The sequence below is a fragment of the Podarcis filfolensis genome, assembly GCF_964270895.1.
Source record: "Podarcis filfolensis genome assembly, chromosome: W".
In the NCBI taxonomy this organism is placed as follows: domain Eukaryota; kingdom Metazoa; phylum Chordata; class Lepidosauria; order Squamata; family Lacertidae; genus Podarcis; species Podarcis filfolensis.
In genome coordinates, this window is record NC_139619.1 from 26,676,897 (window position 1) to 26,701,959 (window position 25,063).

At 47.9% G+C, this 25,063-nt stretch overlaps 1 protein-coding gene across 1 annotated transcript in view; it reads left to right on the plus strand.

Annotated features, from left to right (window-relative positions):
- LOC310753718 (steroidogenic factor 1-like) overlaps positions 1 to 23,466 on the plus strand; it is a gene marked incomplete at its 3' end in the record, with an annotated part of 48,806 nt that extends 25,340 nt beyond the window's left edge. Inside the window, exons 3-5 of the mRNA XM_083595067.1 lie at positions 576 to 1,162; positions 6,805 to 6,954; positions 23,446 to 23,466. Coding sequence (XP_083451193.1) covers positions 576 to 1,162; positions 6,805 to 6,954; positions 23,446 to 23,466 — 758 coding nt within the window. The remainder of the gene's footprint in view (positions 1 to 575; positions 1,163 to 6,804; positions 6,955 to 23,445) is intronic.
- Positions 23,467 to 25,063: the final 1,597 nt, after the last annotated feature.

A 25,063-nucleotide genomic window follows, 5' to 3' on the forward strand; every position in this document is an offset into this window, starting at 1 on the left:
GCTTGGAGGCAGCAGCCGAACCGAGCAAGATAGGAGTCCCATGATTCAGAGGCTGGGGCAAATGGCAGTAGAGGCACGAGTGAAGCCATGGTTCCGATGCCGACGTGGTGGGCGATGGATGGAACACAGTGCTCTAGCCAGTATGGTCAGCTCTGAATTGGGTTCTGTTCAGTGATTTTGCTCAGTGAGTGTCCAAATGTGGCTGTGCTCTGATGTCCATCTGATCCCATCCCCATCGTCAGTATTAAATAGTGGGTGGACATAGCAGACAACACAGAGATTTCTCCAAGTAGTTCTTTATAAGTAAGCTGGAACTGAACTGAACAGCAAACAGCTCAGCCGGCCTGCTTTTATAGGCAGCCAGCTGTCAGCATTGTAACAACAACAGCCCAGGGTTTCCCGCCTAAATTAACTTATGTGGACCTGAGTGAAAACTATATACACAATACCCCTGTTGGCCAGGGTGAGAACTTCAATACATAACACTGGGCCTTCCTGGCCGGATTTTGTCTGACGCCTTTTCCCCGCTTTCTCTCCCTTTGCCCCTTCTTCTCCTCCCTTCCTCCTCCCTCCAGCCGTGCGTGCCAACCGCATGCGGGGTGGCTGGAACAGGTTCAGGCCCATGTACAAGCAGGACCGAGCCATGAAACAGCAGAAGAAGGCGCTGATCCACACCAACAGCTTCAAACTGGAGACGGCGGCCCAGCCGCCCATCGTGTCCCCGGTGCAGGTGGCGGAGGAGTCCGGCGGGCTGTCGGCCTTGCTCCACGGCCTGAGCCAACACCACCAGCCTGAGGTGGCAAAGGGGCTACCCCCGCCGAGCAGCAGCAGCTCCAGCAGTGGCAGCGGTGGCGGTGGCAGCGGGATAAGCAGCTCCACCGCCATGACGCCCATCGACTATGAGTGCAGCTCCTACGGGACGCCCGCGCTGGCCATGCCGGTGTCCTTGGGTCACGGGCCGCTTTCGGGTTACCACTACCCGCCCTTCGCCAGCTGGGCCATCAAGTCCGAGTTCCCGAACCCATACGTGATGCATCCAAATGAGGCAGCCCTGCCGTACCCCTACCCAGAGGTCTACCCCAGTGGCGGCTCCCCAGCCACTGGGGCCGACATGCCCGACGTGATCCTGAAGTTGCTGGAGCAGGAGCCCGACGAGGCGCAAGTCAACGGCGAAGCGGGGACCCGAAAAAAATCACAGGCGGGGAAGCCTGTGAACTGAAGGCTCGGCGGGCTCCATTTGCGCCCCCCCCCCCCCGCTGCAAAGGAGCCTTTTTAAAGGCTCCGGATCGGACCGGGGGTGAGGGGTGCAGAGCTGAGAGCTGTCTACCCGTCTCCGCGAAGTGAAGCCGCACAGCCAGGGTCGGAGAGCGCTGATTTCTTTACTGGATAATTGGACTTGAAAACAACTACCCGTGAGTAGGATTTTGACATATATTCGGAAGAAAATTATTAAAGAATTCGGCCGAAACGGGAAAGGTAAAAACAGGAAGTCTGCCTTCCCGGACTGTTAACAGATCAAAAGCAAAGAGACTGTAAAGCTGTGACTAAGAAAGACGAGTTTTTGGAAGGATTAAAATCCAGCATCAAAAAGGAAAATTCCCCCACTGTTGGCAGGAACAGTGGGGAGACACTTGAAAGATATTTGCCCTGCAAGGAAAGGAAATTTTAAAATATATCTGCTGACTTTAAAACCTGGGAACGGACTGCCTATGACAGGGAAGCCGATTAGAGGGAACTGTCAAACGGAGAGTGGAAAAAAAAAGTTTGATTTAGCTCTGCAAAGGATACAGTGTGGATAAAATACTTTGGAAATGAAAGTAACCTTTTGGGACTGAAAACTTGATACTAAGATACTGGGACTTTATTAGAACTTTATTTGTTATAAAGTTGCAACAAAAAGTTGGACTTGTGACCCCTAGAGGTGACTATGTTGCAATGACATTCTAGACAACAAGTACTGCTGTGGGAAAATTTCTCCTTTCCCCAAACAAATTCTCCAAGTGTGTGACTGACCTTGGGAGTGTATGTGAGTGTTATGGCAGATGATAAAAAAAACAGAGTTGACACAGGAAAAAACTACCAGGTCTGGTAGACACTACAAAGCTGACACTACAAGAAGGCCTTCAACAGGGGGTGTAGCGGGCACAGCAGGAGCTGTTGCCCCACAGGTAAAATTAAAGGTTATGTCAACTGATGAACTTTTGGCCCAAGCATTGGGTAAGATTGATGCATCTTTGGAGAAGTTGGCCAATAAGGTGGAAGAGACAAATAGACAAGTAGCTGAGGCTTCTGCAAAAATTGATGTGAACACCTCAAGTATTAATTTGAATACCTCAAGTATTAATGAACTAGGGAAAAAGGTGAACTCTAATACACAGTCTATTGAAAAACTACTGGAAGAATCGGCTTCAACTAGAAAACTGGCTGAAGAGGCCAAGGAAATTGCAACTGCTGTTCAGGAACAGATTCCACCGGTATATAAAAAGTTAGAAGAGCATGATTTGACACTGTCCATGATAGACCTTGAAAGAAAGGCGAGAAATTTAAGAATAAGAGGTGTGCCAGAAAGTGAGAAATATAATTTGGCAGAATTTCTCACAAAGGAATTGTCACAATTTTGGCAGAAGGATCTGGGGGAGGAAGAATTTAAGATAGTGAGTGCATTCAGACTCGGCAGAAGACAAGGAAAGAACAAAGCAAGAGATTGACAACAACTTGGTGCAGTAGGAGGGAAAACTAATTAACCAATCATGTCTCTGCAACTTCTAAGTTGGAATTGTAATGGACTGAACTCTCCTAGAAAGAGAAAAGAGATTTTTCATATATTAAAGAAAGAACATTTGGACTTGATTTGTTTACAAGAAACACATGTTACGAGGCTACACAGGAAAATACTTGTTAATAAAAGATTAGGGCAAGAATTTATCTCGTCTGATAAAGTTAAAAAGAGAGGAGTGGTGATTTACGCAAAGGAGAAACTTTCACTGAAATTTATTCTCAAAGATGAACAAGGAAGATATTTGACTATTGAAATTCAGTTTCAAGGAGAGAAATTTTTGATAGTAGGTGTATATGCACCAAATGAGGGGAAGTCGGAATTTTTCAAGAAGTTGCATGAGACTTTGATGGACTTTATGGACTATAATATAATTTTGATGGGGGACATGAATGGAGTTGTATCCACTAATATGGACAAGGCGCAAAAACAGGTAGTCACCAAAGATGGTAGACTACCAAAAACTTTCTTTGAAATGATTGATAATATGGACTTGATCGATATTTGGAGAACTAAGAACCCTTTGGAGAGAGAGGGAACATTTTTCTCTGAAGCCAAGATGACATGGACCAGAATTGACCAAATTTGGACTACTAGAGGAATGGCACCAAAGATAAAAAAAGTGGAGATCTGCCCTAAAACTTGCTCTGACCATAATGCTGTAAAGATGGAGATGAAGCCAACAACAACCGGCACCTTCAGATGGAGGATGAATGACCCATTACTTAGAGATGAAGAAGTATACAACAAGGCCCAAAAGACTCTAAAAGACTACTTTGAATTAAATTTGCCAACAAATGTGGAAAAAAGAGTAATTTGGGATGCTAGTAAAGCCGTGATGAGAGGGTTTTTGATACAACAGAATGCATTAAAAAAGAGAAGGCAAAATAAGAAAAAAGATAAAATTTTGGAGAAAATTAAAGAAGGTGAGAAAAAATTGAGAGCCAAGCCAAAGTCACAAGAGATTTTGAGAGAAATAAAGGTCTATCAAATACAATATATGGAATTGATGAATCAAGAAATAGAATGGAAAATTAAACAAATGAGACAGAAGACATTTGAATCGGCGGACAAATGTGGGAAGTTACTGGCTTGGCAACTGAAAAAAAGACAAAAATTAAATACAATTACAAACCTGGAAGTAGAAGGGAAAGACATAAATAATCCAAATGAGATCAGAAACTGTTTTCAGAAGTATTTCAAGCAACTATACACACAAGGGCCACAGAACGAAAGGGACATTGATGGATTTTTGAAAACAAATGGATTACAAAAAATTTCACAGGAAAGTAAAATATTGTTGAACTGTAAAATAACAGATCAGGAGATAGAAGGTGCCATTTCAAATATGCAATTGGGCAAATCTCCGGGACCAGATGGGTTGACTTCCAGATACTATAGATCTCTGAAGAACTGGTTAATCCAACCTCTGAAGGAAGTCTGCAACGAGATTCTAGAAGGGAAAAGGGCACCAGAATCGTGGAAAGAGGCCTACATTACACTTATACCGAAAACAGAGACTGAAAAGACTCAACTTAAAAACTACCGTCCCATATCCTTATTAAATGTGGATTACAAAATCTTTGCTGATATTTTGGCCAAGAGACTGAAAAGAGTATTGATTGAAGAGATACATAAGGACCAAGCGGGCTTTCTGCCGGGAAGACATATATCGGATAACTTGAGGAATGTAATTGATATTTTGGAAAAGTTAGATGTGAACATAAATACTAAAGCTGTTCTGATATTTGTGGACGCGGAGAAAGCCTTTGACAACATTTCTTGGAGTTTTATGAAAAAGAACTTACAGGGTATGGGGGTAGGCCAAGGTTTTGAAAATGGTATAAGTGCAATATATTCTGAACAAAAGGCTAAATTAATTGTAAATAATGTAGTTACGGAGCAATTTAAGATTGAAAAAGGGACACGACAAGGGTGCCCAATTTCCCCTTTACTTTTTATATCGGTCCTGGAGGTTCTGCTGAATATGATTAGAAGGGACCGGTTGGTTAAAGGCATACAGGTCGGAGCCAAGCAGTATAAATTGAGAGCATTTGCAGATGACCTAGTTTTGACGTTACAGGAGCCAGAATCTAGTACCAAAAGAGTTTTAGAATTAATTCAAGAATTTGGTCAGGTGGCAGGATTTAAACTGAACAAGTCCAAAACTAAGGTTTTAGAGAAAAATTTGACATTGTTTGAAAAAGAGAAATTTCAGAATGAAACAGGTTTGACTGTGGTGAAGAAAGTGAAATATCTGGGGATCAATATGACATCTAAAAATGGGAACTTATTTAAAAATAACTATGAGAAATGCTGGTCAGAAGTGAAAAAAGATCTCGAAATATGGTCAAATTTGAAGCTTTCCTTGATGGGTCGAATAGCAGCTATAAAGATGAATGTATTGCCTAAAATGTTATTTTTGTTTCAAACATTACAAATTGTGGACAAGATGGATTGTTTTAAGAAGTGGCAGAAAGACATTTCTAAATTTGTCTGGCAGGGCAAGAAGCCCAGGATAAAATATAAGATTTTAACTGATGCAAAAGAAAGGGGTGGCTTTGCCCTGCCAGACTTCAGACTGTACTATGAATCAGCAGCATTCTGCTGGTTGAAAGACTGGCTGCTTCTTGAAAACACAGACATTTTGGATTTAGAAGGTTTTAACAACGTTTTTGGATGGCATGCATATTTGTGGTATGATAAGGTTAAAGCTCATAAAGCATTTAAAAATCACATTGTTAGGAGATCTTTGTTTAATGTTTGGATCAGATACAAGGATTTACTGGAAAATAAGACCCCAAGGTGGTTGTCACCAATGGAAGCGAAAGCCCAGAAAAAGCTCAATATGGAGGCCAAATGGCCAAAATATTGGGAAATTTTGGAACAAGAAGGAGATAGACTGAAATTGCAGAGCTTTGAGAAACTAAAAAATAAAGTGCGAGACTGGCTCCATTATTTTCAGATAATGGAGGCTTACAATTTGGACAAGAAAATTGGCTTCCAGGTGGAAAAATCTAAATTAGAAACAGAAGTGCTAGAATCTAAAACTAAGATTATGTCAAAAATGTATAACTTGCTGCTGAAATGGAATACACAGGATGAAACGGTTAAGTCAGCTATGATTAAATGGGCACAAGATGTTGGACACAACATTATGTTTGCTGACTGGGAACAGTTATGGACCACAGGTATGAAATTTACGGCATGTAATGCCTTAAGAGAGAATATTATGAAAATGATATACAGGTGGTACATGACCCCAGTCAAGCTTGCAAAAATATATCATTTGCCCGATAATAAATGTTGGAAATGTAAGGAGGTTGAAGGTACATTCTTTCACCTTTGGTGGACGTGCCCAAAGATTAAGGCTTTCTGGGAAATGATTTATAATGAAATGAAAAAGGTATTTAAGTATACCTTCTTGAAAAAACCAGAGGCTTTTCTTTTGGGCATAGTCGGCCATTTGGTGCCAAAGAAGGACAGAACTTTTTTTATGTATGCTACAACGGCAGCAAGAATACTTATAGCAAAGCACTGGAAGACTCAAGATCTACCCACTCTGGAAGAATGGCAGATGAAGTTGATTGACTGTATGGGACTGGCAGAAATGACTGGCAGAATCCGCGACCAGGGAGAAGAGTCGGCAGAAGAAGATTGGAAGAAATTTAAGGACTATTTACAGAAATACTACAAAATTAATGAACTCTGAAAAGATGTTGGATTGAACTTTTGTGGTCTCTAGCTGTTATGATAAAGATAATAGGGATTAAAATTGTTTAAGTCATAAAATTTAAAAAGTTGAGTGGAAAATAAGGTGTTATTTTAAAAGGAATGTTAAGAGATTAGGATTTGCTGGATTAACAATTTGAACTAGAAAACAAGAAGGGGAGGTATGAGGAAGTCAAAGAAACATGTTACTGAAAAATTGTTATTGAAATTGATTTGTTTTCAATATTTTTCCTTTTCTTTTTCTTTTTGTATTTGCATAAAATTGGAAAACTTAATAAATATTTATAAAAAAAAAGGCCTGCATCCTGTCCTGCCTGCAGGAGGAGCAGAGCAAGGGCCTCCACAACAAGCTCAGCGCCTTTGGCCTCATGTGTAAGATGGCAGATCAGACCCTCTTCGCCATCGTGGAGTGGGCACGCAGCTGCATCTTCTTCAAAGAGCTGGAGGTGAGGGGGGGGTTGTTGCTTTTCGCGGGGCGGGGGATGAACCCTGAGAGGAAATGGCTTCCCACGACCTACATCTCCCCGACTTGGACATGTTTCCAGCGGTTGCTTTGTTTGGTCCCGGGGGTGGGGGTGGGTGGTGAGGAGGAAGGTTGAACTGTGGCTGGAGCTGGCTGAAGCGAGGCCTGCTTTGAGCACGTGCAGAGCTCAATGGTTAGAGTGTCAGACTAGGAAAAAGTTAACAGTAGATTGGGAGCAAAATTCTCTTAGCGGTCTGTCCTGAAATGATGACGAACTTAACACCAGTGTGTACCTCACAGCATACCGGTAGTTTTGAGGATAAAATAGAGGGGAGGCCAAGGTAGAATATAAATGTGATATAACAGTAAAAGGAGGGTTAGGCAAATGCGTGGGGTGTAAGGTGAACAGTGGCTACTAGTCATGATGGCACCTCCAGAGTGAATACTAGTTGCCTGGGGCTCAACAGTGGGAGAGAACTGCTAACACCCCCCCCCCGCAAATGTCCTGCTTGCGTGGCGAGTTCATGCCTCCCCCCCAGTGGAAATAAAGACACATGACACAATTATTAAGGTTAATGGGCTAAATAAGACCACAACTTTATTGGTTACAGGTGATGAACGGTATTGGCTTAGGCATTGGTCCTAACCGACTATATCCGGCTTCAGCCCATCCGCTTGAAGTCCAGGAAGGGTTAACCACCAGTAGGGGGAGTCCTGCTGATGCACATCAACTAGGAACTCCCCCGGGGACACCGATAGGGGGCGTGCCTTAGGCCCTCACCTCTGTTTTTGTTTTTTTAAAAATAATATTTATTACTTTTAAAGATTACAGAAAAGGAAAAGAAAAAGAAAAAAGACAAGAGAAAAAAAACAAAAAATAGAAAAGAAACAATACAATACAATATATAAGCAATACAAAACACAACCTAAACACATTAAACTAAACTAAACTAAACCCTAACCCACCTTAACCCTAAACAAAACAAAACAATAACCATTTAAAAGCATACATCACACCTTTTCCATACTCTAGCTTTCATTCCCTTGTTTCCTCGACTTCCTCTCACCTCCCTTTTTGTATTCCACTTCTGTTAACTGTTTCAGCAAATCCTTTCCATCTTTCTCTATTTTCTGTCATATTATAAATATCTTAACATATTTTTTATCATTAAAACTAAAATACTTATATATGCTTAACTCCTTATAATATTTCTGCTAAGGCCATAAAATTCCTTTCCACCATTTTTCTATCATTCATTAATTTTACAGTATTTCTATATATAAACTTTAAATTCTCTAATCTTCTTCCACCATCTCCTCTCCCTGGTTTCGGATTCTGCCAGTCCTTTCCGTCAATTCCATATAGTCCATCAACCTGGAGATCTTATGTCCGAGGCTCTTAACTCTTTTCCAGGTCCCTTCTGCAGGTCTTCTTCATATTCTTTAATGCCAAAGAGCAGATCTCGGGAAGACTCCAACCTAACAATGCTTTTATTCCTTCCGGACAGGTCAGCCAAATTTCCATAGTTGAAGCTGAGGTCTATAAGATGTTTCATGACATGTTTCAAAATTCTTCCAAATCCAAAGGCCCGCAGAACTCCAATCTCCTCCAGACCCAAGTCCATGCCCCAAAAGTCAGTTAATCCCTGCATAGAGGGATCTTTCCAACTTTCCTTCGTCCGTCCAAGCTGGGATCCAATCCTCAAAATCTGGCTTTTTCTAGATTCAATCATAGAAGGCCTCAATTTGTAATCCTCAATTTGCTTCTGTAAGGCTGAGGATCCCGCTTGTATTACTTTAGGCTCAACAACCACAGCTTTCTCTTTCTCCTCCACAATCTGTCCTGCCAAAGTAGATTCTTGTACCAAGTCCTGAATTGTTTCTGTGTTGGTGCTCACTTTTTGACTCCAATTAGTCACTTTTTGATCCAAGTTGTCAATTTTAAAAGACATGTCATCCGTCTTCTTATGAAGCTGTTCCAGCGAGTAGCTTATCTTACATAATACCGTCACAATGGCTTCTCCTGTCAACATTTTGAATGGTCCAAGGTCAATCTCTGGTTCTCACAATTACTTATCTTGCAGCTGGTGATTCCCCAGTTGCACTCCTGTGACAGTTTCAAAGACTCCCTCTAGAGGAAAACAGTCTCCACTTGTATCAATCCTTTCGAACACAATTCAAGCCATAAAAATAGTTTCAATTTCCAGTTACTTTCCCTCCTTTTTAAACGCAGAAGAGGACAATGGAAACAGTATCTTTCTCTTATATAACTAGCTGTCAAAAATGTTCTGTTCGCAGTCAATGGACTCTCCCAAAACTTCACTCTTTCTGGCAGCCCTTTTCCAGGTTTGGAGCAGTGGTAATTTGGTTTTTCACTCTCTCCTGCAGGCTCGCTAAGTCCAAAATTTCCCCCCTCTTCTCCTGCTTCCAAGGGGGGTTTTGTAGTTTTAACCGATGAAAATTTAATCCTTTGCCAAAAGCTTTCAAAGACTTTAGCTTATAACGTCTTTGCTTCAATCTATTTACAAAAGGGGAAGGCGGACTTCCTGTTTAAGACCTTCCCCGTTTCGATGCCAAATTAAGGTATTTAAACATCCAATTTTCCGTTCTACTCACGGGTAGTTGTTTAAAATCCAATTGTCCACAGGAAAAAGTCAGCGCTCTCCGGCAACAGCAATGCGGCTTCACTCCGTGAAAGAAGCAGTCAATTCGAAGCACCGCGCCACTCACCCCACATCGCTCCGGATCCCCAAAACAGGGTTTCCCTGCGAGTAGGGGAGGCGCAGAAGGTGCCAGCCGAATCCCAAGTTCACAAGCTTCTCCCGCTTGTGATTTCAAAGTAGACCCTCACCTCTGGGCAGGGAGGTGGAATAGATTGCTCCTGGGGTTTTTCCTGGGTTTGGGCTCTTCTGTCCTCTTCCAGTGACAACCTATAATTTAATAAATTATATAGAGATGGATTTCTCCCGGTGATGGGAGCCTTGAGGGTGGCTCCAAGCAATGGGAATCTGACGGGATGGGTGCTGTGGCTTGATCTGGGCTGAGGTCTTGTGATTTGTATTTGAATGGCCAGCAGGGTGTGGATGGAGAAATCTGAGGCTGGCTACAAGAAAGAACCATTGTGGTGTAGTCATTAAGAGTGTCAGACTAAGACCTGGGAGAGACCAGGGTTAAAATCCCCACCTGGCTGCCATGAAGCTCACTGGGTGTGACCTTGGTCCATTCACTGCCTCTCTCAGCCTAACCCACCTCACAGGGTTGTCGTGGGAATTGAATGAGGAAGGGGAGAAAACCATGTACACCACTTTGAGCTCCTTGGGGGGGAAAGCTGGGATATAAATGCTAATGCTAATGATGATGATACAGTCATACCTCGGGTTGCAGATGGTTCAGGTTGCGCACCGCGCCGAACCTGGAAGTACCGGAACAGGTTATTTCTGGGTTTCAGCACTTGTGCTTGCGCAGAAGCACTAAATCGCGCTTTGCGCATGTGCAGAAGTGCCGAATTGTGACCCGTGCGTGCGCAGACACGGCGCTGTGGGTTGTGGATGCTGCGGGTTGCGAACGTGCTTCCTGCACAGATCACGTTTGCAACCCGAGTGTCCACTGTAATAAAAAAAAAGATAAAACATTTGAAGATATTAGTACTGTGCAAGTGATCAGTGCTGTGAATTGATGAGTCGACACGGGGGCAGGGAGTGGTGTTGTGTTCAAACTGTGGGAGATGGGAAATGTTTTGCAAAAGTGACTCTGAAATAATTGGAGAGGGCAGGAAAGTGCCTTGGTGGTAGAAGCTAAGACCCCCTCCACCCCACTCCCCGCCTCCTGCCGATAGATTGGACAATTGCAGTGTCTGGGCTCTCCCTCCAGACTGGTGTGTGGGTTCTATTTTGCAGCATTTCACTGACACAATAAGAGCGCGTTTGTGGTGGAGTTGCACCAGACTGTCCAAATATCATTCTGCTTTATTAGTTGTTCTGCAGTGTTATTGTGCTATTACTACCTGAAGGAGCAACTCTTGTGCAACAGATGCTGAATGAAAAGACGCCCCAGCCCACCGCTCCACACAATAGCCCTCACATTTCTGGTATGAAATGTTATAGGATTTCAGCAGGAAGTTATGGGGCCTGCACCAGTTGTGCTCCCTGAAACTTTTGCAGGGGCAAACTGTCCTGAAAGTGGGATAACCTATAACCACCCTGATACCTAGAGATGGGAAGGCCTGGAAAACCCCCCGGAAAAATAAAAAAAAACCCAGGTTTTTTTCTGTTTTTCCCCAAAACTCTTTTCCCCCGGAATTTTTTTTAAAAAATAGTTTGATAAAGTTTCAATATTCCACACATTTTTTTCCCAATTTTTCTTGAAAAAAACGGCTTTGGGAAAAAACAGAAAAACAGCCTGGTCCCGTCCCCCCCCCCCCAATTTTTCAATTCCCCCCCACTGACACCAGGAGGCAGGTGCTCTCACTGTACTCTTTCCAGCAACTGCTCAAAACATTTTTGTTAGGGCTGTTGTAAACAGCCCATCTGAACACATAGAAGCTGCATGTGATTTACTTCCTTTTAACCACTGCTGACTTTAATCATCTTTTGAATACTCTTAAATACCTGCTTTTAACTGTGTTTTATCAATCATTTTAATGTTCTGTTGTATATTTTTGTTAACTGTTTAGAAGCTGTCTTACTATCATGCAGTTTATAATATATAATAACAAATTCAATTAAAAAACCCACACACACTCCTTTTCCTTTCAAACAGAGTTTGAGCCTTAGTGCAACACTTCTGGGCCTGGCATGCAAAAAAATTGAAAGCTGTTTTTTAGAAGTCGATGAGAAAAATGACAAAGAGGAAGAAGAAATGGAAATGATAGCAGTAGTTCAGGAAATGAGATAGAAGAAACTGCATGCATATTGTCAGGGACTCAGGAGCAGGAGCACTGGGGAGAGAGGAAATGGAGAGCGAAGGGGAAGAATCCGAGGGCAGCGTAGGGGAGTATGACAGTGGCCCGAGAGATTCCATGAGCTTCTCCAGCGAATCAGAAGATTCCCAGAAGGGGGCACCTATGGTCAGGGCAAGGGGGGTCCCAGGGGGGACGCACCAGAAACAAGGAGCCAGAGGGGAACCCCAAAGCAGCAGTGGGGGATTGGGACCAGTTTCCCCACCAGAGCGTAGTGGGGGGGGGGAAGAGTCACATGTGTCAGGGCCAGCGTCTCCTCCAGCGGGGAGAGAGAGTGAGTCAGGGCTGACCACGCCTCCAACGGAGGGGAGGTCAGTTGCAGCTAGCCCCCCCCCAGAGGGGGAAGCAGTGACAGCAGCAGCAGTGAAACGGTCAGGAGAAAAGTTACCGGCTGGGCGCGCGCGCCAAGTTCAAATGTACAGGCGCGGGGAACAGCAGGAGACCCGGATGGGGAACCAGCTCCTAAAGCCCGCCGGAGGGAGGGGGAAGGCTCAGGGGACTCAGCGTCAGAAGAGTCTAGAAAGGGCGAGACCCCAACGGCCAGGCGGAACCAGAGGCGGAAGGAACTGAGGAAGAGGTGGAGTAAGGCTAGAATCTTAAATTGGTGTCAGGGGGGAGGAGACTCAGACGGAGCATCGGCGGTCTGACAGTTGAGACGTAGAGCTGCGCGCTGCGGCTCTGGAAGTGAAACTGAACTTCAATAAAGACTTTTGTACTTAACAACGAAGCAGCGTTGGTCCTTTGTGAGCTGGGACCTTGGGCAGCTCTGACAGTATGCTCCGTCTCATCTGAATTAACCCTCGCAGCGTGAGTTGGTGCAGCGAGGGGCAAGACTTGGCGTTTTGCGAGCTCACGAAGATTAGCAAAGATGACTACAGAGGAACAGGTGAAAGAACTGCAAAGCGCAGTCACGAGGCTGTATGCAGAAGTAGAGGCATCCAGAAAAAAAGAAGACGAAGCAGTAGCGCTCTGCTGGGATCTACAAACCAGGTGGGAACGTTGGGGCAAAGAGGGGCTGCCAGGATCCAAGCCGGAGGGAGTTGGCCTCGGGAAGGGGGGGGCAGCATAGTAGCCCACTTCGACGGGAACCTGCAGCAGTACCCTAACTTCAGAGCCGACATAGTTTACGCGCTCAATTTGCTTCGGAAAGACTTTAGAGATGAGGAAGAGAAAGTGGGATTCATAATTACTCATCTGCATGGGGAAGCTAAAGCGTGGCTGCGGAATTTGTGGCGCGAAAATGATCCAGCCCTCCGAGATGCTGACGCATTTATCAAAGCTATGGACGCTTGTTTTAAATCAACGGTAGATGTGGATGTGGCTCGGAGGGAAATGCATGGGCTGCAGCAAGGGAAAGCCACGGTGAGGCAATATCACTCACACTTTTTTGCGTTAGTGAACGTGCTCGGGTGGGAGAAAGACTCCATTGCCGTCAGGGATCTGTTCTGGGAGGGACTGAATGGGGCCGTGAAAGATGAGCTGGCAAGAGGAGAAAGACCTAAAAGCACCGCAGAGGTCGTCCAAAGAGCACTAGCGATAGGAGTGCGCCTGGAAGACCGCCCTTGGAGCAGAGAGGAGGGGCGCAGGGCGAACACTCCAGCCAGAACAACTTCCTTCCTACCCAAAGAGACAGGGAGCGCGTTATCCACGCCTCCACTGGGGAGGGGAGAAGAGCCGATGGAGATAGGTGGTGCTAGGGCTCAGACAGCAAACAGAGCCCAAACACCAGGAGCAGTCAAGGCGAGACTCCTAGAGGGAGCAGGAAGTGTTACATCTGCGACAGTGCACAGCACATGGCCAAAGAGTGTCCCCAGAGGATCCGGAAGCACACTGCAGCCTCAGCAACAGTAAAGGGAGCATTTCAGCAGCAAGAACAACTGCAGGGGGAAGAAGAAGCCTGGTTGGAAACAGAAGCACTGGGGCCCAGCCAGGCGAGTCAGTGAAGCAGTCCCCAGAGATTTTACAGCCCACAGATCCCCTCCCACCCAAACCAGTGGTGCAACTCACCGCATCGCTCCAGCTGCCCAATGGGCTCACCCTGGAAGTCCCAATCACCATCGACTCTGGGAGCAACGCAGACTTTGTAGGAGTGGACTTCATCAAGCAACATCGCATAGCACTCCTGCCAGCCACGATGCCCCTAAACGTGGTCACGGTCGACGGCAGGAAGATACTGGGAGGAGAGGTGATACAGCAAACACCGCCTATGGTAATGCAAATTGGAAACCACCGCGAAGTCATCAGCTTCAACGTCACCCACCTGTCGGACACGCCCATAGTGTTGGGCATGAGTTGGCTGGATAGGCACAGCCCGGCATTAGCATGGTACCAGCGGCAATTAACCTTCTGCTCTTCCTACTGCGCAGAACACTGCATCCGGACTGGCCAGGAAGAGGAGGGGCAAGAGGATGATCCGCAGCTACACCTAGGCATGGTGCAAGCGGTACCCAACAAGTACAAGGAGTTTTTGGAGGTCTTCTGCGAGAGGGAAGCGGATAAGCTGCCGCCCCACAGGCCTTACGACTGCAAGATTGACCTCCTGCCGGGGGCGACGCTGCCGACTGGAAAACTGTATTCCATGTCTGAGGACGAACTGCAAGAACTCAGGGAGTTCATAGATCACAACTTGAAGCGGGGATTCATCCAAGAATCCAAAGCAGTGGGGGGCAGTCCCGTGTTTTTCGTGAAGAAGAAAGATACGCCCCAACGCAGGCTTGTAGTTGATTATAGGATCATAAATTCCAGGACGAAGCCCACAGCATTCCCCATGCCCAAGATCGACGACCTGCTCGCGACGGTGAGGAAGGGACGACTCTTCACCAAGTTGGATCTACGAGGGGCGTACAACCTTATACGCATGCGGGAGGGCGATGAGTGGAAGACGGCCATGTTTACACCTTTAGGCACCTATGAATATCGCGTAATGCCGTTTGGTCTACAAAATGGCTCCCATACATTCCAAGCTTTCATGCATCACGTGTTAGCGGGACTCCTCTACAAGAAGTGCGTCTGCTTCCTAGACGACATCCTTATCTTCTCGGAATCGCAGGAGGCTCACGAGGGGGACGTCAAGGAGGTCCTGCAGAGGCTACGGGAGCACAGACTTTACGCCAAACTAGAGAAGTGCCAGTTCGACATGACGGAGGTGGATTTCCTGGGCTACAAGCTGTCCGACAAGGGACTCGCCATGGACAGCACCAAGGTCCGCGCGGTATTGGACTGGAAGAGCCCGCGCAATCGGAAGGAGGTCCAGAAGTTCGTCGGCTTCGCCAACTTTTATCGCAAGTTCATCAAGGGGTTCGCGAAGGAGACGGCGGCAATCACGGACACACTCAGCTCCAAGAAGAAGAAGTTCACCTGGACGGACCAGGCGGAGCAGTCCTTTCGGAGACTCAAGCGTCTCTTCGCGTCCGAAGAACAGCTGCTACACGTAAACCCCAGCAAGCCAATGAGGGTTGAGACGGACGCCTCGGACAGAGCGGTGGGGGCGGTCCTGTTGCAGCAAGATCCGCAAGGGAACTGGAGGCCGTGTGCGTTCTACTCCAGGAAACTCAGCAAGTCGGAACAGAACTACACCATCTGGGACAGGGAGTTGCTGGCCATTCATGCAGCCTTCAAGGCATGGCGGCACTTCCTAGTCGGAGCCAGACACACAGTGCAGGTCCGCACGGACCATAAGAACCTGGAGTACTGGCGCACGGCGCGATTCCTGAACCAGAGACACATCCGCTGGGCGGAGTTCTTTGCGGATTTCGATTTCCGGATAGAATACGTCCCGGGTGACACCAACGTCATGGCGGATGCACTATCCAGGAAGCCGCAGTATCTCGAGGAAGCGGCACCGGTGGCGGCCAAACACATTTTCGCACCGAAAGCGTGGGCGTGCGCTTCAGCCGCAGTGGACCTGGACACGGCGCGTCGAGCGCTGCAGACGGATTCGTTCGCGCAATCCAAAATGGAGGAGGTGCGAAGAGGCACAGCGAAGGACGACGAGTTCCAGATACGAGACGGACTGCTCATACGCAAAGGGGCTCTCTACGTACCCGGAGACGACCTCCGCGCGAAAGTCCTGCAGCAGTTACATGACGCGCCCAGCGCTGGGCACTTCGGCAAGGACAAGACGGCGGAATTGGTAACCAGAGACTTTTGGTGGCCCAAGATGAGGGGTGAAGTCGCGGATTACGTCTCCAGGTGTGACACCTGCCAAAGGGCCAAGCCAGTACACAGGAAGCCGGCGGGTCTGCTGGAACCCCTACAGACGCCGTTCGAACCGTGGGAGAGAGTGGCCCTGGACTTTGTCACAGATCTGCCCAGTTCGCGAGGCAAAACAGCCGTACTCGTGGTCGTAGACATGTTCACCAAGATGGCGCACTTCATTCCTTGCGCGAAGGTGGCCACAGCGGAACAGACCGCCAAGCTGTTCATAGACCACGTGTTCAAGGCGCATGGCTTGCCGCGGTCCATCCTGTCCGACCGGGGTCGCCAATTCATCTCGAGCTTCTGGCAGAAGCTACTGGGCATCCTGAACGTCAAGATCAACTTAGCGTCGGCACGACATCCGCAGACCAACGGACAGGCGGAGAGGGTCAACGCCATCATGCAGCAGTACCTGCGATGCTATACGAATCAACAACCCTCGACCTGGGTGGACTACTTACCGCTGGCCGAGTTTGCCTACAACAACACGAAGCACGCGTCTACAGGGGTGACACCGTTCTTCGCCAACAATGGGCGGCATCCCAGAACCTTCCCGGGGTTAGAGCCTGAGGGGGTGGGGGAGCCACGGGGAGCAGAGCACTTAGCAGCAGAGTTACAGGAGGTCCACGAGCAACTCCGCAGGCACTTAGAACTGGCGAAACACGCCTACAAAATGCAGGCAGACAAGCACAGGAGAGTTGGGAAAGACATTCAGGTGGGGGACTGGGTCTGGTTAGCGGCCCATGCAGTGCCGGCCAGGACGTTAGCTAAGAGGAAGCTCAAACACAAGCAGCTGGGGCCTTACCAGGTCGCGGCACAAGTCAACCCATTGGCCTTCCGGTTGACACTCCCGGAGGGCTCCAGAATGCATCCAGTCTTTCATAGGTCAGTGCTCACACCCTACAGGGCACCCCACAGGTTTCAGGCGCCAGGGAACACGCCAGACCCACTTAACGAATCTCCAAAGAGGGAGGGGTCACGGAGGGCGACGCCACTCAACGAGGTCACGGAGATTTTGGACTCGAGGTGGGGGGAAGAGGGGGTGGAATATCTCCTCGCCAGGGAAGGTACCCCAGCCAGCGCCAACAGATGGGTACCGTGCTATGCCGTGGAGGAGCACTACCTCAAAGACGAGTTCCATGCACTCTTCCCACACAGACCTATGCCGGCAGAGTATTTCGACGACTGGCTTTTCACACCCACACTTTCAGCCAGTACGTTCCAGGGTTTTTCATCAGCTGAAGAGACGCCGCCGGAAACAAGCTCCCCGGAGGGGTCACTCTCGGGGTTTGCCACAGACCGCTCCTATTGGTGGGACACTCAACTGGAGGTGGGGTGGCGCAGGGAGCTGCTGCGGGGACCTTTACACGCAGTCTCACCAGAGGTACCCGGGGGAGGGGAGGACATGGACGTGTTGGGGGAGGATCCTGGATTCGAGCACAACAGCAGAGAGATGGAAGCAGAAGAAATCGACGTCGACAAGCCCATTGCGGTCTGGCCGGATCCCGCGGACCGGCTGCGCACCGGGGGGGAAGAATGGTATCCCGCACTCACACCCACAGCACTGGAGCACCCGGAACCCACACCCGAAGAGGGGGAGGGGGGAAGGGGGGCTTCGAGGGGGGGATGGATGTCAGGGACTCAGGAGCAGGAGCACTGGGGAGAGAGGAAATGGAGAGCGAAGGGGAAGAATCCGAGGGCAACGTAGGGGAGTATGACAGTGGCCCGAGAGATTCCATGAGCTTCTCCAGCGAATCAGAAGATTCCCAGAAGGGGGCGCCTATGGTCAGGGCGAGGGGGGTCCCAGGGGGGACGCACCAGAAACAAGGAGCCAGAGGGGAACCCCAAAGCAGCAGTGGGGGATTGGGACCAGTTTCCCCACCAGAGTGTAGTGGGGGGGAAGAGTCACATGTGTCAGGGCCAGCGTCTCCTCCAGCGGGGAGAGAGAGTGAGTCAGGGCTGACCACGCCTCCAACGGAGGGGAGGTCAGTTGCAGCTAGCCCCCCCCCCCCCCCAGAGGGGGAAGCAGTGACAGCAGCAGCAGTGAAACGGTCAGGAGAAAAGTTACCGGCTGGGCGCGCGCGCCAAGTTCAAATGTACAGGCGCGGGGAACAGCAGGAGACCCGGATGGGGAACCAGCTCCTAAAGCCCGCCGGAGGGAGGGGGAAGGCTCAGGGGACTCAGCGTCAGAAGAGTCTAGAAAGGGCGAGACCCCAACGGCCAGGCGGAACCAGAGGCGGAAGGAACTGAGGAAGAGGTGGGGTAAGGCTAGAATCTTAAATTGGTGTCAGGGGGGGAGGAGACTCAGACGGAGCATCAGCGGTCTGACAGTTGAGACGTAGAGCTGCGCGCTGCGGCTCTGGAAGTGAAACTGAACTTCAATAAAGACTTTTGTACTTAACAACGAAGCAGCGTTGGTCCTTTGTGAGCTGGGACCTTGGGCAGCTCTGACACATATGTTGTGTCTTCTGTTTCTTTTCTTTTTTAAGCACTACTCAAAGGATAGACCTTCTATGGGGCTTAAATATTGAGGTGGACCTTAACTTCATTTGCTGTTGGTGCTAAGGGGCAAATCTGATTATTTTTTATGTTGATGGTTTCTTGCTTTTTTTTGTTGCTTTTGAGGGAAAGCGGGGTGGTTACCTGTTTCATTGCAAGCATAATACTTTTACATACATTGCATTTCATGCAATTTGTAAAACTACTCTACACTGAACATTTTTTCAATTTTCCCAAAATTTCTATTTTTTCTGGAAAAAAACAGGGGGAGGGGAACATTTTTTTCTCGTGGCATCAAAATTTCTGGAATTTTTACATCTCTACTGATACCATCATGAATGTACAATGACCAGTTTTGGAACTTCGTTTGCTTCCAAGATCTGTGGCTAGTTTCCTGATGGAAGCCTTCTTCCCTGGGGCTCTCCTGTGTCTGATAAATACTTTGAAAGCTCATTGGAGAGTCTGTAGCGGGATGGTCTGCAAAGGAGGGCCATGGCTGCTCTTGGACTCAGCTGTAATTATCTTCATAGAATCATAGAATTGTAGAGTTGGAAGGGACCTCCAACCCCCTGCAAAGCAGGAATCTCAGCTAAAGCATCCAGGACAGATGGCCAACCTCTGCTTAAAAACCTTCAAAGAAGGAGAGCCCACCACCACCTTCCCAGGTAGTCTATTCCACTGCTGGACAGTTCTTACTGTTAGAAAGTTCTTCCTAGTGTTTTGTTGGAATCCCATTTTTTAAAAAGTTGAATCCATTGGTTCGGGTCCCACCCATCAGAGAAGCAGAAAAGCAGATGGCTTCATTTGCCAAGTGAGAATCCTTCATATATTTGAAGACGGCTATCCCATCACCTCTTAGTCTTTTCTTCTCCAGGCTTAAAATCCCCAAATCCTTCAAGCTTTCATCATAAGTCTTGATTGTGAACAGAGCTCCCCCCCCCCCGGAACTCACCAGAACTTAGTTCCTGCACCTCTCAGGTGGGCACCATTGCCATTATAAGAGAACAATAGAGGCGTTCAGGGTGAGTTGCGGCACCTCTTTTTCTGGAAAAATAGCACTGGTTTTGAGACCGTTGATCTTGGTCACCCTCCCCTGCACACATTTCAACTTGTCAACATCCTTCTTAAATTGTGGCACCCAGAACTGGACACAAGACTCCAGGTGGGATCTGTCCAAGGCAGAATAGAGCAATACTATGACTTCCAATGATCGGGACACTAGACTTCTGTTGACGCAACATAGCATTGCATTACAGTCGTACCTTGGTTGTTGAACGGAATCTGTTCCAGGAGTCCATTCAACTTCTGAAAATGTTCGACAACCAAGGCGTGACTTCTGATTGGCTGCAAGAGCATCCTGCACTCAATCAGAAGCTGCAGAAGCCACGTCAGACGTTCGGCTTCCAAAGAACATTCGAAAGCCGGAACACACACTTCCGGGTTTGCAGTGTTCGGGAGCCAAAACGGATGAGTACCAAGGCATTCGACAACCAAGGTACGCCTGTCCTCCCCCCCCCCTTTTTTTCTTTTTGCTGCTGCTGCATCACACTGTTGACTCATGACAGGTTTGTGGTCTATTTATTTATTTATTTATTGTGAATATATAGCAAAATACACCAGAAAAATTTAAAAAACCAGTAATAATAATAGCAAAATTTGTTGTTGTTTAGTTGTTTAGTCGTGTCCGACTCTTCGTGACCCCCTGGACCAGAGCACGCCAGGCACTCCTGTCTTCCTCTGCCTCCCACAGTTTGGTCAAACTCATGTTCGTAGCTTCGAGAACACTGTCCAACCATCTCGTCCTCTGTTGTCCCCTTCTCCTTGTGCCCTCCATCTTTCCCAACATCAGGGTCTTTTCCAGGGACTTTTCTCTTCTCATGAGGTGGCCAAAGTCTTGGAGCCTCAGCTTCAGGATCTGTCCTTCCAGTGAGCACTCAGGGCTGATTTCCTTAAGAATGGATAGGTTTTGATCTTCTTGCAGTCCATGGGACTCTCAAGAGTCTCCTCCAGCACCATAATTCAAAAGCATCAATTCTTCAGTGGTCAGTCTTCTTTATGGTCCAGCTCTCACTTCCATACGTCACTACTGGGAAAACCATAGCTTTCCCAGCAAAATATCAAAATACACCAGAACAATGAAAAAACAGTAATAATAATATACCCCCGCTTCTTATAGCAATGTGTATACAGGAACAACAATGCGATGTTTCAGCAGCAATATTATCTGATACTAAAACTGAAAGTTATGATACATTTACAGCTCCATCTGGATGGGCTCATTTTGTTGATTTGCCTATAGATTTGTGGCGGAGGTTGGCTGGGGCAGGTGGGGACAGCCTTTCCACTGTGGAGTTTGTGCTTAACTTATGTGGATGGTTTTTGAATCTAGTTGAGCTAAACCTAGATGAAACCACCCATTTCCCTTGGAATGCCAAGTAATAGGGGGAATCTCCACTCCAATTAACTATAAGGGAGAGAATAATTTTTGTCTGCATTTTGATGAAAAAGTACCCAGTTCACACAATTTGAACCAATAACAACAACAACAATCAAATCCGTTTATTGTGAGGACCATGCCTGTGCACAAACATCAACAGAACCAATAACAGTATCCTTCAGAAGGATATTGAGAAGCTGGAACGGGGGCAGAGGAGGGCGACCAATGATAACGGTTCTTAAGACCCAGACTTAAAATGAATGTTTGAGGGATTTGGTGATGTTTAGTCTGGAGAAGAGGAGACTGAAGTGGCCATATTCAGATATCTGAAGGGCTGTCACATGGAAGATAGAGCAAGCTGCTCCAGAGGGCAGGGACCAAACTATCAGATTCAAGTTACAAGAAAGGAGATTCTGCCTAAGCATTAGGGAAGAATTTTCTGACTGTAAGAGCTATCCAACAGTGGAACAGATTTCCTTAGAAGGTGTGGACTCTCCTTGGAGGTTTTTAAGCAGAAGTTGGATGGGCATCAGTCATAGATTCTTTAGCTGAGATTCCTGCATTGCAGGGGGTTGGACTAGATGACCCTTGGGGTCCCTTCCAACCCTACAAATCTGTGATTCTAAGTGAGTTGAAGCACAATTATCTTTCAAAATTTGTACTTCTCTGAATTAAGTAATGCGGTTCTCCATCCAGTGAGTACAAGAATGCATACATTAGGAGGAAGTGTGCCTAAAAAGGCATGCATTAGTAAAATTAGATATAGAAATGCATTCTGTTTGGGGAAACTGATTGCAGGAATGTTTTAAGTTCATCAAAGGTGCATCTAAAAATAGTGTTTGTTAGGTGAAATTCACAATTAAATGCTGATGAATTTTCATGAGGATTTCTTATTTTTTACTTGTGGAAACGTGGAAAGCTGAATTTAATATTAGAAAAACACAAAACTGAAATTGACAGATTCCTCTCATTAGCCCCAGCCAACATGGCTAGAGGTCCGCAGCGACAGGAGTTGTAGTCAGATAACATCCATTGGCAAGGCTGTGCAAGGAGCAAAGTTAGTTCTTTGCATTTTTTGCTTTCTTTTAGGTAGGGTTAAATGTCCTGCACACCCAGTTCTTGGGACTGAGGAGGAGAAGGAGAAGGAGAAAGTTGCAAGCCTGTTGTGCTGAACTGACATCTAGGCAGGCAATTAAACAACATCTTGTTTTCCTGATGATCTTGGTGGTAGTTGAGGGAGGGGATAGGTCAGTCACTGTGACATCTGAAGGGTGTTAACCTCTTATTAACCCCTTCAATTTGTGAAAGGTTTCGATTGTCATCTCCTGGCCCAGCTTTGTCCCTTCCCAATTGTCGAGGGGACACATCCAATCTTCACCAAATAATTGTGCCCTCTGCAACTCTTCCCCCCACCCCACCCCGGCTGCAGTGGCTGCATCCATAGCAGCCTCTCAGAGAGACTTGTGGACATGTTTCATTTTGAGTGATCATAACAGCACAAGAAGAGGCTGCTGGATCAGGCCAGTGGTCCATTGAGTCCACCATCCTGCTCTCAGAGCAGCCAGTCAGATGCCTAGGATGGGAAACTTTGGAGGCTGAGCAGAGCCATCCTGGCTAGAAGCCATTGACAGCCCTCTCTTCCTCCTCCATGAATTTGCCCGGTCATCTTTTCAAGCCATCCAAGTGGGTGGTCATCACTGCCTCCCGTGGCAGGGAGTTCCATAGTTTAACTTTTCTTTTCTTTTCTTCCAATATCTTCCAATATTCAACTTCATTGGAATTCCTCCACACCATGTGTAATTTTACAAGCTTCTGTCATGACGCTTCTGACTTGCCTTTTCTCTATAAACTAAAAAGTCTCCAAAGTTACAACCTTTCTTCATAGGCAAGTCACTCCATCCAATCTATCATTTGAGTTGCCCTTTTCTGCACCTTTTCCACCTTGTGGTTGGCATCCATCTGTCTCGAGAAGGCAAGCTGCTTCTTTTTAGCAGCACCAAAGTGACCTCCCTGGGATGCGAACCCAGGCAGTGTGTCTGGAGGTTCTGGGCTGCCCAGATGATACTCTCAGCCTGCTTCCAAAGGAGAGCAGAGCAAGACGTTTGGCACCAGCTTGGCTGCAGGAGTTGCCGGAAGGAGGTGTGCAAGGCGCCACACTCCACATTTGTGTTGGGTTTGCTCCTTAGCCTTTTTTCCTCCCAAAGATATCTTGCAAGGCATCAGATGTTTAAGATCAGTTTTCTTTCTTCTAGATGGGCTCCCTTCCCAGGTGGACAAGCCCCACCTACCCCTCACTTTCCTCTGCAGAGCAGGCAGAAACTGCCTTCTTGACCCGCTCTTGGTCTCATCTGTTCAATGTGTGAGAACCTTGTCTTCGCATGCAGGGGAAGTTCCTAACTCACTGAGGGTTTGAAACCCATTAGCTCCCCTCACCTGATTTAGCCAGCCAGTCGAAGCCATTGCTGCTGGGCTTGTGGCTCCTGTCTCATGCTGACAGCTTCTGGGAGCCACAGTTGAGAGCTGAGTGCAGGGTGGGGACCAAAGGGGGATGAACTACCTCAGAAGGAGCATCATGTGTTCCCCCCACCTGAGGTACTGCCCCTCCCCTAACATGCCATACACCCCAACTCTACACTGTCCTTTTTTAAGATGAGGCAACCAGTATTCCAGGTGCATAGCGGCAGTATGGTACTGGCAGTTTTATTTTCACTCTTATTCCTAATGATCCTTAGCATGGAATATAGCTATCTCTCCCTCTCTCTCTCTCTCTCTCTCTCTCTCTCTCTCTCACACACACACACACACACACACACACAAATTGCAAACAGCAGGCTGAGCACCTGCAGACATTTCTGCAGCTTGGAGATCAGGTGCTTGGGAAAGCCTCTGCCTCTCCTCTGCCTTCCCCCTTTTTGTGGCTGCTCTCAATGGTGCAGAAGCAACCATGGCATGAAGTTCTCCGGCTGACGCGTGTTCTCTTTCGACACAGGCAAAGAAAAGATCCTTCCGAGTCTTGTTTGGTTTTTTCCTGAAAACAATCCGAAACACATTTTGGAAGGGGGGGGGTGTAATTTTCCCTCCTCCCTCCCCCACACTTTTGCTCGGTCCCGGACTCCCCTGAAATCCAGGAAGTCTCCTGGCCGAGGCGAACCGGCCCGGCTGAATCTCCGCGGCGCCTCAGTCTGCGCGCTTTGGGCTGCTGGCCAGTTCCCCGGGCTGACCGTGAGGAGCGAAGTGCGCCACTGGGGAGGCCCGGTCGATGTCACACACGCGTGCACCCACCCAACCATCCAGGGTGAGAGAAAACAAACCCGGAGGGAGACTTTTCCCCCCAAGAGGAGAAGGCCGCTGAATACCCCCCCATGCCCCCGCCCCATGTTTTCCCGAGGAGCACAGAGTTTCGGTCGCTCCAATCTGGAGTGGGGGGGGGGGTGGGTGGGAAACCAGGGAGGGAACCAACAGAAGGCCCTCGGCGCTGGACCTCAGTGTCCAGGCAGAACGATGGGGGTTGAGACACTCCTTCAGATATCCTGGACGGAGGCCGTTTAGGGCTTTAAGGGTCAGCACCAGCACTTTGAATTGTGCTTGGAAAGGTACTGGGAGCCAATGTAGCCCTTTCGCCTCCACTGTTGCTCCTGAGTAGCCAGTGCGGCCCGTCGGGGCCTCAAGTGCATGGAAGCCAGTCTCCAGCTGGGCTGATGAGGATGGGACGTTTCGTCGTCGGGCTGCGCCAGGAGGTGGGGCAAGCGGAGATCTGCTCAAAAGGCCGCGGTGGGGGGGAGCACTGCCCCCATCGGGTGGGTGGGGGTTCTGACTCCCGACGCCCCACCCCATGGGTATAATGGAGCCCTAACTCTCCACTCCCCAGCGCCCTCCTTCCTCGGCTGGGCGCTTCTTACCCCCGCCCACCCCCATCCCCCCCCACCTCAAGAGGCGGTGGAAGAGACTGGGCTAGGGCAGCCTCCCCGCCCAGTTATAAAGGCGGCTGCCCTCCCCTGCCCA